The sequence below is a fragment of the Rhinoderma darwinii genome, chromosome 2 (genome assembly GCF_050947455.1).
Source record: "Rhinoderma darwinii isolate aRhiDar2 chromosome 2, aRhiDar2.hap1, whole genome shotgun sequence".
NCBI classification, from domain to species: Eukaryota; Metazoa; Chordata; class Amphibia; order Anura; family Rhinodermatidae; genus Rhinoderma; species Rhinoderma darwinii.
This window is the reverse complement of record NC_134688.1, coordinates 433,946,771-433,961,186: the sequence shown is the minus strand read 5'-3', so window position 1 is coordinate 433,961,186 and position 14,416 is coordinate 433,946,771. Positions and strand designations below refer to the sequence as shown.

General features: G+C 46.0%; 1 protein-coding gene across 1 annotated transcript in view; it reads right to left on the bottom strand.

Annotated features, from left to right (window-relative positions):
- Positions 1 to 14,416, bottom strand: part of LOC142741521 (uncharacterized) — a 40,737-nt gene that overhangs the window by 22,704 nt on the left and 3,617 nt on the right. The window contains exon 4 of the mRNA XM_075850899.1: positions 11,863 to 11,967. Within this exon, the coding sequence (XP_075707014.1) occupies positions 11,863 to 11,952 (90 nt within the window). The 5' untranslated portion in view covers positions 11,953 to 11,967. The remainder of the gene's footprint in view (positions 1 to 11,862; positions 11,968 to 14,416) is intronic.

The window sequence follows — 14,416 nt, the reverse complement described above, 5'->3', positions numbered from 1 at the left end:
AGCATTGTTTAGGGGTGGCCGATCAATAGCTTTATGCACACTTGCAAACCTCTGGAGGATCCTACACCTTGAGGTTTGCGGGACTCCAGAGGCACCAGCGGCTTCAAATACCTGTTTGCTGCTTTGCAATGGCATTGTAGCAGCTACTCTCCTAATCCTATTAATTTGTCTGGCAGAAACCTTCCTCATTATGCCTTTATCTGAACGTGCCCATCTGTGCTCTGAATCAGCCACAAATCTTTTCACAGTACGATGATCACGCTTAAGTTTTCTTTAAATATCCAATGTTTTCATACCTTGTCCAAGGTATTGCACTATTTCACACTTTTCGGCAGCAGAGAGATCCTTTTTCTTTCCCATATTGCTTGAAACCTGTGGCCTGCTTAATAATGTGGAACGTCCTTAAGTAGTTTTCCTTTGATTGGGCACACCTGGCAAACTAATTATCACAGGTGTCTGAGATTGATTACAATGATCCAAAGAGCCCTAAGACACAATACCATCCATTAGTTTAACCCTTTAGTGACCAACAATACGCCTTTTCACGTTCGTCACTAAGGGGCCTTAGGCTAGGCTGACGCCTTTTCACGTGAGCCTAGCCTAAGTCCTGCACGGGTCTCCCGTGCAGGCTGGAGCCGGGGCTCTGCTGTCTGATGACAGCTGGGCTCCTGCTCCAACACCCGCGATCGAAGTTTACTTAGATCGCGGCCGTTTAACCCGTTAAATGCCGTCAATAGCGACCGCGGCATTTAACTTGTTTACAGAGGGCGTGAGCTCCCTCTGTCACCCATCAGCGGGTCTACGATGGGTTGTCATGGCAGCCGGGGGCTTGATAAAAGCCCCCAGGTCTGCCCTCGACATATGCCCATTAGGACGCGCCTGAGGCACGTCCTAATAGATTGCCTGTCAGATTTACACTGACAGGCAATAATGCTCTGGTATACGAAGTATACCAAAGCATTATAGCAGCGATCTGAAGATCGCACAGTAAAGTCCCCTAGTGGGACTAATGAAAAATAATAAATGTGAAATAAAGATGAATAAAAATTACAGTAAAAAAACAAACAAAACCATTTTTTTTTCCATAAAAAGTGGTTTTATTTAGTAAAAGTGTAAAAAATAAATAAAAGTACACATATATGGTATCGCTGCGACCGTAACGACTCAATTAAAGTTAGTGTAATTGAAACCGCAAGGTGAACACCGTAAAAAAAAAAAACAATGGCAAAATTGCTATTTTTTTCCATTGCCCCTCAAAAAAGTCATAATAAAAATGAATCCATAAGTCCCATGCACCCCAAAACAGTACCAATCAAAACTACGTCTCGTCCTGCAAAAAAAATAAAAATAAAAAATCACTACATTGGAGGAAAAATAAAAAAAAAATGACGGCTCTTGGAAAGAAACGATGCAAAAACAAATACATTTTAGTTCAAAAGTGTTTTTATTGTGCAAAAGTCATAAAACATAAAAAACCTCTACATATGTGGTATCGCCGTAATCGTACCGACCCATAGAATAAAGGTAACATGTTATTTACGCCGCACAGTGAACGGCGTCAATTTAAAAACGCATAGAATAGTGGAATTTCAGGGGATTTTTATAATCCTCCAAAAAAAGTTAATAAAAAAAATTATGTACCCTAAAATGGTGCTATTAAAAAGTACAACCAATCCCGCAAAAAACAAGTCCTCATACAGCTATGTAGACGAAAAAATAAAAAAAAAGTTATACCTCTTTGAATGCGACTATAGAAAAACAAATAAAATAGCTTGGTCATTAGGGCCTAAAATGGGCTGGTCACTAAGGGGTTAATTGAAAAAGTAATAATTAAATGTTTATGACACTTAAATCCAATGTGCATAATAATTTGGAACACTGTGTACGTTTGTTTGTATTGAAGTTAATGGCAACGCATGCAATCCTATACCTTACGTTTGCATACCTTTTAGTCACCATATATGGGAAATCTTGACTTTACAAAGTCTGATTTAGCTCAAGAACAAAAACATGTTTTTAGAAGTAAGAACGGACACAAAATGTATACCACAAAAAGCCTAAATATATGTATAAATTTTTGTAACATTAAAACTTAACCTTAGAATTATCGCAACAAAAACAGGGCGGGTGGGCACTGGTCTTCAGGCTCTTCTTAACCAGTTCAGGACCGGGCTATTTTGAGCCTTCAGGACCAGACACCATTTAGCCCGTGTTAGTTAAAGGCAATGTGTTGCCAGAAAAACATGTTTTGTTTTTTTTTTAATTAAACATTTAGTGTGTAGGTGATTAAACATTGTTCAAATTTTTTTTATTTTTTTCACGAGTCAGGAAATATTATAAATTAATTCTAATTTATAATATTTCCCATTGCTGGTCACTAGATGGAGCTATTCCCAAAATTGCAGCATTGCATGTGGTAAAGCAACCACATTGCTTTATGCTGCAAAATTGGGTAAAAAGCCCTCGCTCTAGTGAGCTCTCAGCATCCCCCCCCCTCCTTTATCCTGGCTAGTGCCGGGATAAACGAGGGGTTTGAATGGTCTAACCTCCTACACTGTGTGTCGCCATTTTTTGAGCTAACACACAGTGTAGTAGGTTTACATACAGTAGTAAACGTACACAAACACGAACATACATATAAATCTCTTACCTGCTCCTGCCGCCGAGGCTCCCTCCGGCCCGTCCGCTCCATCTGCTGCCGCTGGTCCAAGTGCACAAGTCCGGAAGCCGCGACCGGAAGTAGTAATCTTACTGTCCGGGCGCGACTTCCGGTCCACACGAAAATGGCGCCGGACGGCGCGCATTTCAAATTGGACTGTGTGGGAGCGGCGCATGCGCAGTTCCCACACAGACGGCGTACATTGAAGTGGATGGGACGGGAGCCGTTCGCAGTCCCTATGGGACTGTGGCTGCCGTATTCCATGTCTGTATGTGTCGTTAATCGACACATACAGAAATGGAAAAAAAAAATGGCAGCCCCCATAGGGAAGAAAAAGTGTAAAAATAAGAAAAAGTAAAACACAAAACACACAAATATAAACATTTTTAATAAAGCACTAACATCGTTAACATATTACAAAAAAAATTGTGATGACACTGTTCCTTTAAATTGCTATAACTTTTTATTCATTGGGCCAATGATGTGATTTTTGCGACTTTTTTCCGTAGACAATGCAGGTTTCTTTTTTTATACACATCCCTTTTGCCATTTTAGAATTTTTATTCATACAGTTCGAAATGTAAAAAAGTTTTTTTATTTTTGTTTTGTTTACTATTTTCAGCTATTTTTTTGGTAATAACAGTTTTACCCTAAAAGAGACCTTTTATTTGTGATAGTCATTGTCTACCGTAAATTTTAAGATATTACATGTCTATATTAGGGTAATTGGGTCAGCGCTAGCGTTACAACAATGATTGGCGGGGGCGGCGTTTTTTTGTGTATTTATTATTAATTTTTTTTGCACTTTCCTATTTTTTTTATTACTATGGTCTGTCCCTCAAAAGGTCAAAAAAGACCTTTGGGGAACTGTATATATTTTTTTTCTCTTTTACACCATGTTTTTCCACTGTAACTGGGGCTGTATAGCAGCCCCAGTTACCTGAGAAATCATCCCTCTCATAGTGACGATTGTCACGAATAGTGACAGACTGCTGCTGGGTCTTACTAGACCCAGCACAGCCCTAACAGCACCCGGCGATCATGTGACCAGTCACATGATCACCGGGTGGACTAGAGACAGCGGCCCGGCCACTGCCTCTATTCCTATATACAGCGTGTGAAAGCTGCTTCTATACTCTCCTCAGGGTCCCCGGCAGTCACTGACAGTCGGAGACCCGACATTCAGCTGCCCGATCGGCGCAGGCAGCAAGTTAAAACCCGAGCCGTAAATAGTCTATGGCTCGGGTTTTAAGGACCCTGACCGCTGGCCGTAAAACACAGCCAGCGGTTGGGAACCAGTTATAATCTGGTGACAGAGCCTCTATAAGTCCCCTATCTCCTACATAATCTGATTGGCGCTGTAATGTAGATAAGTGGTTTTTATTTTGAAAAACGATAATTTTTGAGCAAGTTAACAATTTCAGATTTATGCTCATGAGTGTCTAAATAGACAACTGGGCGTGTTTTTACTTTTTACCAACTGGTCATTGTAACAAGAAGTGTATGACGCTGACCAATTAGCGTCCTACACTTCTCATTGTTCCAGCCCATTGTTACAGTGTTATTGTGCAGTGAAAGAAGCTGGGCTGGAACAATGAGAAGTGTATGACACTGATTGGTCAGCGTCATACGCTCCTCTTTACAACGCCCAATTGGTAAAAAGCAAAGACACGCCCAGTTGATGATTAAGAAACTAATTAGCATAAATCTAAAATTGCTCATAACTTGCTCAAAAATGATCGTTTTTCAAAATAAAAACCACTGTTATCTACATTACAGTGCCAATCACATTATGTAGGAGACAGGGCACTTATAATCTGGTGACCGTCTCTTTAAACTGCCCAGAACCACTGGCAACAGAAGTCTAAATACTTTCAATTTTCCCACCATTTAGCCCAACTGACCAATCAGCCGTGGTCACTAAGGCTCAGGAGAGAGGGCACATTAACCATAGCCTGCTCATGCCAAAGCACAGCTGACACAAATATGACCTTTCAATCAGGTAAAGCCACTGAGACAAGAAAAAAAGGGGGGCAGGCGGCGATGCCGACAGACAGGACTAAACCAAGTACCAAACATTAAAGAATTTAAAAAAAGGGGTATACGTTACCCCCTATCCATAGGATAGGGGTTAACTTGCTGATCGGTGGGTGTTTGACAGCTGGGACCCCCACTGTTTACAAGAACGGGGTCCCATATACCTGGTTTGAACGGAGTGTCAGGTTGCTCCTGCGCACTGCCACTCCATCATGCTCTATGGCAGTGCCAGAAATAGCCGAACACTGTACATTATCTCCGGCGCTGCCATAGAGTATGAATGCAGCGGCAGTGCACATGAGCAACCTAACACTCCGTTCAAATGATTGGTATGTGACCCACATCTCCAAAACGGCGGGGGTCCCAGCTGTCAGACACCCACCGATCAGCAAGTTTTCCCCTACCCTACAGATAGGGGGTAACTTGTTATAACCGGAATACCCCTTTAAATAATGAGCGAAATTAAAAAGGAAAATCAAAAGGGGGACCAAGCCACAATGTTGTCCCAAGCTAAATCGCTCTGGGTTCCCATGTCATTCTCATTTGTCAAGATAAAGTGGCTCACACATGACTTCGAGTGATCACACATGAGTCGAGTGATCAGTAATTATTCCTTACCCCCTTAAGAATAATAATACATGACACCAAGGTTGGATTTTAATGGCCACAGCAGCAGTTTATTATAAATTTTATAAAATTAGAGCTTTTATAACCAAACATTAAATAACCTAGAATTCCCCAAAATTGGAATTCTTCCAGAATACACATAACAAACCCTTAACAGGGTCAATATAAATAACACCTATAACATGACCAGGGGAAGCCATTGAGGTTACCACAACTTAGAAAAAATAGCCATCTGCCACCACCACTTGTTTTTACCTCCAGCCGTAACCCGGCTCGAAGGCACCGCTCACTTCTTGCAGATGGCTTTGCCCATAAAGCACTTCAAAAGGGGTAACACCCTAAGAAGCCTTCCACATATTTGGGGGATGCATACCCCTGATGTGACCCCCCCACCAGTTTTACTGACCAACCTCAAGGACTCCCCCCGCCACTGCGACATGGGCCTTGACCACCTCAAACCCATGAGCTCCTTCACACCAACACCCCTCTTTCAATCCCGTCTGCTAGGGCCAAACTCCACAAATCCATCCCCACCTCATTCAAATGCACCCCATCCTGTCTCCAATAACAACCTACGCCCGATTCTAGGTCCCTGTGCCTGACCACCACACCTCCATTTTTTGCCACAAATGCCGACACCGCCCTATTCACTTTTATTCTGGCCTTATTGAGCCTCTCCACGGATCGGGCCAAACGCCATGTCTTTCTGGGCACAATATCTGACCAGACTATAATCAGGCCCGGGTGTAACGCCCATAAACACAACAAATCGTGCTTAATATCCTTTACCAAATCACGAAAAGGGCGCACACTCAAGTCATTCCCCCCAACATGTAAAACTAAAATCTCGGGAACCCGGTCTAGCTGCGTATACACCTGAAACTCTGGTAACACCCTAGACCAAACCATTCCCCGGAAACCTAGCCAATGCAGAACAGCATCCTCCCGCGGAATCCTCAGTTGTCGACCATCCGGGCGAACTTCCGCCCTTAGTGCGCCCCAATACACAAAGGAGTGCCCCAAGATCCAAACCATCAAAGGACGCAAACCTGCGAAAGAAAAAAAAAAAAACACACACATCTTACAAATCCCATTCGCACTCCATCTTCCACAGGCACAACATACCCCCTAGCAAAATTTTAACAGTCTGACAGCAAATGAGGCTGAACATAAGTACGGAAACGGTTAGACTCCCATCTCCCAATACGCCTAACCCCTGCCTCATCCAAACCCCATCTCACCGCTTCAGTTGCTGCGCCAATTCGAAACGAATGGGAAGAATACTCAGCTGCCTTTAACCCAATTGCCAACAAACAGCGCTTGAACACCGCACCAAATTGGAATCTGGATAAAAAAGGACCAGTCTTCATGCCGCAATAACGGAACCCCCGTTACCCCCACCTGTACCCCAAAAGCAGACATACACTGTACCGGACACACCGCCGAACCCCCGATAGCAAACACAATCCATGTCCCCTTACCCGCCGTGTCAGTTTTTGACCTGCGCAGCACTATCTCCACTCTATCAGCAAACAACTCCACATCCTCTTGACATATTCCCCCCGCACGCAACCCACTCGGCGACACCAATTCACCTACTCTAAAAGCCCCAAAAAAGGCTAACGAAAAAGCCAAGCGAAACAAAATCGGACTTCAAAAGGCCGAACTACAAACCACCTCCACCGACGTACCCAACAGGCAAGGAATCCGGTAAGAAACTGGCCGCCAATCTACCGACCCTCTCCCCCTGCGAATACCTTTTAATGATTGAACCGCCAATAATTCCTTGGTCACATCTTTATCTCCATGCAATTTCAAGCCAAACGCCACAGCGGACACAAACTTGTTCACTTTTGCCACAGACACCTGACTCATACGCATCCCCCAACCAATACAAAAAGGCCACCAGCCTGTCCCGGTCTCACCGGACGTCGCCCAAACCTCTCAACCAAAGCTCCCATTGAGCCCAGCTAGCCCTATATGCTGCCCACGTAGAACTTGCCAAGGATCGCTCAATCAATGCTCCTGCCGCAGAGAAACCAACTCCCAAAGATGATCCGGGCACACTATGCCGATCCGATCTGCTCCGCTCCCGGCGCCAGCTGACGAAAACGATCCCACTGTGAGCGAGAAAGGGCATCAGCAACACAATTGTCAACCCCCGGCACATGCACCGCCACCACCCAAGCATTTAACGACAAACAAACTAGCACCAAAAATGCCGCAACAGTTGAACCACCGGAGGAGACGACGCTGAGATGTTATTGATAGCCAACACCACCCCCAGGTTATCGCAGTGAAAACGGATCTTCTTGTCCCTGAGCCTATCCCCCCAAATGGTCACAGCGACCACGATAGGAAATAGCTCGAGCAGGGCCAGGTTTTTTGTCACAGTTTTCCACCCAGCTAACCGGCCACCCCCCAGCACACCACAATAGGCCCCAAAACCACCCCCTCCAGCCGCATCTGTAAACAAGTCTAGATCCACGGAATCGAAAGCCCCAGCCATCCACAGGGACCGCCCATTGTACTGTCCCAAAAACCGATGCCATACTTCCAAGTCGTCCCGATGTTCCCCGCTCAATCTTACAAAGTGATGCGGTGCCAACACACCAGCAGTCGCCGCCACCGCCAAACACCTACTAAAAACTCTGCCCATGGGCATGATCCGACACGCAAAGTTTAACTTCCCCAACAACGACTGCAGACTGCGTAACGTGACCTTTTTAAGCCGAGTCAACGCCTGAACCTCCAAAACGAAGGGCTGCCAATTTATCCTCCGGAAACCTGCATTCCATTAACACTGAGTCGATTTCAATGCCTAAAAAACGAATAACCGTAACTGGCCCCTCTTTTGTCAGGAGCCAGCGGGACTCCAAAATCCCTCAGGACTCCCTGCAAAGCAAACAAAATATTGGCGCACACAGCCGATCTGCCTGGGCCAACACACAAAAAATCATCAAGGTAGTGAATAACTTAATTCACACCTGCGACGTCCCGAGTCACCCATTCCAAAAATGAACTAAATGCCTCAAAATAGGCGCATGACAGGGAACAACCCGTGGGCAAACAACGATCTACAAAAAAAATCCCAATTCCAAAAACAACCCAACAACCATTGACTCTTGGGATGAACCGGCAGTAACCGAAAAGCCGCCTCAATATCAGTTTTTGCCAACAAGGCACCTGCACCCGCTTCCCGAACCAACACCACGGCCTTCTCAAACGACGCGTACACCACGGAACACAACACCGGATCAATACCATCATTAACCGATGCACCCCGGGGAAAAGAAAGATGATGTATCAACCGAAACTTGTTCGGCTCGCGCTTAGGCACCACACCCAACGGGGAAACAACAAGATCCGACACAGGTGGTTCCACAAAAGGCCCTGCCATGCGACCCAAAACCACTTCTTTACGAAGTTTTTCAGTCACCACCCCGGCGTGCTGATAAGCGGACTGGAGATTCCGACGAGTGACTGGAATGTCATAAGGAGAAGAAGGAATTACAAAGCCCATGCTAAACCCATCCGCAATCAATTGCGCCCCAGCCCTATCCGGATATCTACTTAGAAAGGGGGCCATCCTTTCCAGCTTCACCGTCGTCACCCCCTTGACCCCTGGTCCACCTCCCTTCTTGCCTTTTCGCAAACATTTTGACGCGCCATGGGATGACCCGCTGCAATGGGAACACACATGCTTGAACTTGCACGCTGCCCCAAATTTACATTGGCCGTCGTTAAACTGCCAGCAGAAACAGAGTTTTGAACCGGAACCTTGACCGGACTGACCGACCTGCGCTGCAGACCCTCCGCTCCCTGGAAAGGACTGTCCCGGCTTAACCGGAGCAGTCAACCACAACGCGATGTCTTTCTGATCCCATCTAATGCTGGGCCGCACCGCCTTCCGCTGCCAAAATTGCTCATCATAACGCAGCCAAGCCATACCGCCGTACACACGATGCGCCTCACCGATAGCATCCAAATAACGAAAAAAAAGCGCGGAACAATACTCCGGCGCCTTTTCCCCAACAACACTAGCCAAGATCGCGAAAGCCTGCAGCCAATTCACAAACATTTGCGGAATGAGCCTATAACGCCGACGTTCCTCCTCTTCCGTCTTACTCTCATCCCTCTTCCCTTTGTCCAAATTAAATTTTGCCAACGGAAGGAGAGAAAATATCTCCACATACTCGTCCTTCCAAATGTGCTCCCGAACTTCCTGTTTCAAATGCGCCCCCAACGGGCCCTCAAAACAGACAAACTTCACTTGCTCTATCATCCAACCACACCCTCTTACCCTCCTGAGCCCCATCTGTCTGCACCGACACAGCCACCGCAGAGCTCCCCACCTGCACCCTATCTTGAGGCTGCCCTACCAACGGCGGCGCCGTCCAAACCGCAACCGGGGACACCCCCGCCGATACCAGGGCCCGCGACCTATCTAATTTGTTGACCAGCTCGTGCAAGCATCTCACTAATTCAACGAAACCGCTACCCCCCACCCTCAAGACCTGCCGACAGCCGTATAGCCCGCCGCATCCCCTAACATGCGCGTAGTAGGAGAAGAGAAAGAAGAAAAAACACCCACCTGGCTGCTCAGGCGCTGTGATCCCGCCAGCCGGACGAACTTGAACACGCCGATGCTCAACAACCTCTCCTTCTTCCAAGTCAACCGCCGTCTGCGACCGCTGCCCGCACCCACAATGCGAGCACGGAGATCCCCGACCAGACTGTCCCGAAGGGCCAGCCTCCATAGGAGCCCTGATGCTGATAGGGCCAGCCGCCTGCTATGCGGTATCCATAGCTCAGACCGCACTCCACGGCCCACCGGACTCGCCATTCTTCCTGACGCAGACCTCGAAGCAGCCAGCCCCCTGATTGGCACCTCACCAGTCGGGGCTGCCGACATCCCCGCATCTTGCACCACACCAGACAGAGGGGGGGGGTATTTAGGAAGCCAGGAGCCAACACCCCCCCCCCCTAGCTGCCAATCACAGCCGCGGCTGGGGATTTCTGCCAGGCCGGGACACCCGAGGGGATGCAGCTCTCCCTGGAGACCGGACTGCAGCGACCCTGAAGGGGCTTCCCCTGCGGCGCTGTACCCGCGGGATTTCGTCAGGGCTAAGTCTCGCTGGAGGTCGGGCACGCCGTGACCTGCGAGCAGGCACGACCTCAGATGAACCAACATCGGGCATGATCCCTCCACTAGCCGGAGGGCTGAGCAGCAGAGGGCTGCCTAAAGCTAAGTCCAGCACTACAGGGGACGACAGGGACGAAGCCGCCCCACCCCCCTCCCTGGACACCGCGCGAAAAGAGCGCAGGGCCCAGCTGCCTGGGGCACAGGCAGCCCCACAAGTCTCGTCACCTGCTCAAACCAGCAGACATCCTGATGATCAGCTGCCGCCCGGAGCCACTCCACAAGATCATTGAAGGACGCCATCGCAAACGAGCAGGTAAGAAAGATAACACACCACGACGCTGCTGCTGCTACTCCTGTTGATGTGTTACCTCCCACTGTCTCCCTCGCACTGAGGAAACCAGCGGGAAGCCCGAGACTCCCACCCCCTCCCTTCCAAACCACTCCCTGCTACGAAACCCTTAACCCATTCCTCACCTGTTCCCTCCTATCCTGTCATGGCGGCCACTCCTGGAGGTACTAGGGGTTTTAAAACCTACTTTTATGTGTTTATTTTTTTTGACAATGTCAGATCCTTGACTTGGATTATGTTACAGTCACAAATAACACCAGTTCATATAGATTTCACTTCTCGTAATTTTGCCACATTTGCATTGGTCTGGTAACGCTGCCCGGCCTTCTGCATCTCCAAGGCAATGGATCGTCACACTTGCTCTCTACCATTACGCAGCCAAGCGCTCATTTATGGCAGCGGAAGATCTTCCTCCTTTTCCAGCACATGGGGTGGCACATAGTCCTACTTCTGGTTTAGAATTGCCAGGGTAATGGGCAGATGCCACCAGGCCCGCACCTGCTGAAACTCCACCAGTCTGGGATATGCTGTATGACCGGTTACAATAACCTTCTTGACGGGCAGCCTCTACAATTTACCAATCACTTTAGCTAAAATGAGTAAGTCATTCTCCGCTGATGACTAAAATATAAATTAACCTGCAGCACTTTAAAAGCAGAACAAAAGTTGTTGGTTTTCCTCATGATAGTTCACCATTACCTCTAGCAGACTCATTTACCCTCACCCAGAGTAATAGAAATACGCAAGGGACATGGCACAAAAGAGTTTTATGCATTATTTAAAAAGTAATGTGTTTTTTTATTGTTAAACTGGTACATGGTATTTGTCATTGAGCATCTTGCATCTTCTCTTGATCACACAAATACCTGCTAACAGAGCAGCAAGAACACAGACTACAAGAACGATCCTGACCCACTCTTTGTCTAGTGGTCCAGTGAGCACAGGAGACCCTGTAAGAGAAGGAGGTTGACTCGCACAAGATTGACTATATACAGACACCAGAGAAGTCTGTATAGGTCCTAATCATACGTATATAATACAGACCTTTTCCAGAAGCATCATCCTCCTCTGAAGTTGGGAAGTACACCGGCCCCTGGGAGGACACCAAGATTGTCCTGTTGCTGCCAGTTTCATCTATTGCCCGCTTCTCTGTAGAGGTGAAACATAAAAGACACAGGCGTATGCTTGTCTATTATAGCACAATATAGGTGGATTCACACCATTTACAATAAAACAATGGAGGGCAAGACATTTCTCCTCTTTAGGACTCGCATAAAAAAATAAAAATAAAAAAAAGGTAGTACAATCTTCTGTTGCTTCACCCTATCCCCTAAGAAAGTAGTATGGGACTTGCATCTTACCAACTCTGCAAGCTGAGGTTTATGGTGAGCAGGAAGGTCATATTTAAAAAAATATAAAAATAGTAAGACTCTGAATGGAAATATAATTTTTTTTCAAAAAGTCAGGACCTGTAACAGCAGAGAGCACCAAGTTACAATTCCAATGAGAAATTGGCTCTAAGCTTGGGTTTCAGTCTTGTAGAGTCCACTATGAGTCTCCTGATACTTGGGTGGTCAGCCAGCTGGCAAAAATAAAAAAAAATAAAAGCACACCCTTTCAAGCTTCGACTTTTTATCTAGACCTGCCTGAAGGAAATCTAAAATTAAAGCTATAAAAATGTGTTTCGATAATGGCTTCTGATCTTTAGTCTGTAAAATTGATGAAGGCATTCCATATGGCAAGATAAATATTCAAGGTAACCCGTTTCCTATTGGCCAAAAGGATAGATATGAGTCAGGCAAGCTTCTTGGAAACTGAATGCTAATTTCAAAGTTAGAGGCTCTGTCACCACATTATAAGTGGCATATATTGTACATAATGTGATCGGCGCTGTAATGTAGATTACAGCAGTTTTTTTTATTTAGAAAAACGCTCATTTGATGGAGTTATGACCTATATTAGCTTTATTCTAATGCGTTTCTTAATGGACAACTGGGCGTGTTTTACTTTTGACCAAGTGGATGTTGTGGAGAGAAGTGTATGACGCTGACCAATCAGCATCATACACGTCTCCCCATTCATTTACACAGCACATAGCTATATCGCTATGTGCAGTCACATATTAACGTTACTGCAGTGTCCTGACAATGAATATACATTACCTCCAGCCAGGACGGATGTGTATTCAGAATCCTGATCACTTCTGTAGCGTCTGTGTGAGACTACAGCACAGCACAGCGAGATCTCACTGTAAATGACAGCTTAATCTCACGAGACTACGCCGGCTATGCTGTAAATCAGAGAAGTGGTCAGGATTCTGAATAAACATCACGTCCTGGCTGGAGGTAATGTGTATTCATGGTCAGGACACTGCAGTAATGTTAGGGTGTTTATGTGGCTGCACATCGCGATATAGCTATATCGTTGTGTAAATGAATGGGGAGAAGTGTATGACGCTGATTGGTCAGTGTCCTACACCTCTCCACAACACCCAGTTGGCCAAAAAGTAAAAAACACGCCCAGTTGTCCATTGAGAAACACATAAGCATAAAGCTAATATAGGTCATAACTCAGTCAAAAATGATCATTTTTCTAAATAAAAAACGCTAATGCCGATCATATCATGTACAATATAGGCAACTTATAATGTGGTGACAAAGCCTCTTTAAGTGCAGCTTGGACAATGGATGAAGAACTGGGCCCTGGTATAGAAGATCTTGTCTGGTAGAATCCAATGTTGGCTTGACATTTTTCTCAGCCAAGTAAACCACTGTCTTTTTGGCCAGTATGGGGCAGAGTGATTCAGAGGATAAGGCCTCATTTATTCTCTTTCAGAATCAGACAAAATTGAGAAAGGCAGTTCCCCTCTTGGCTCCAATATTGTGCTGGAGCATTCATGGCTACCGGGCAACCCCTAAACTTCCAATGCTCTCCGGATGCAAAGGAGGTCTGGAGGGGATTCCCAATTTTGCTCTTATATGCAAGATTTTGGAATGCAACGACTGCTCCGGTTGGCTTTACTGAACCCTGCTCAAAAAGTCAGCTACCCAATTGTCCTTGTTCTGGAGATGGACTGCCGAAATGTGAAAGGAGATGCTTTGCTAGCGAATTTAAAAAAAATAAGTGTTCCTTGTAGCTTGGATTAGTCAAACATCCTTCAGGAACCTTGGAATCCACAAATAAGTAGTAATTGTATGCTATGTTCACACATTGCAGACTTTAATGTCAGAAGTGGTTTCAAAGGAAATGAGAGTTATAAAAATGGAACTGCTACATTCTCCTGCATCCACTTCTGGTTTTGGCTCAAAAATATGCAACAAATTGTGACATGTTAACATAGCCTTAATGTGCTCCCAACCCCAGGTACTTACAACTGTGGTTATATTCACTGTGGCAGAAGTTACCCATGAAACTCCCATTTTTATGTGTTTTTTTTCTAACTACCACATGAGACAACCAGGTCTTGGAGGAAAGGGATAGGACAGGCCCAGAGTAGATTTGGTTCCATTTCATTTCCTGAGGATCTCTATATGAAGTGACCTAACCAAAAGGGAAGCCAATTGCACCGCTGAAATGTAGGCTGGTAATAGAGCCACGA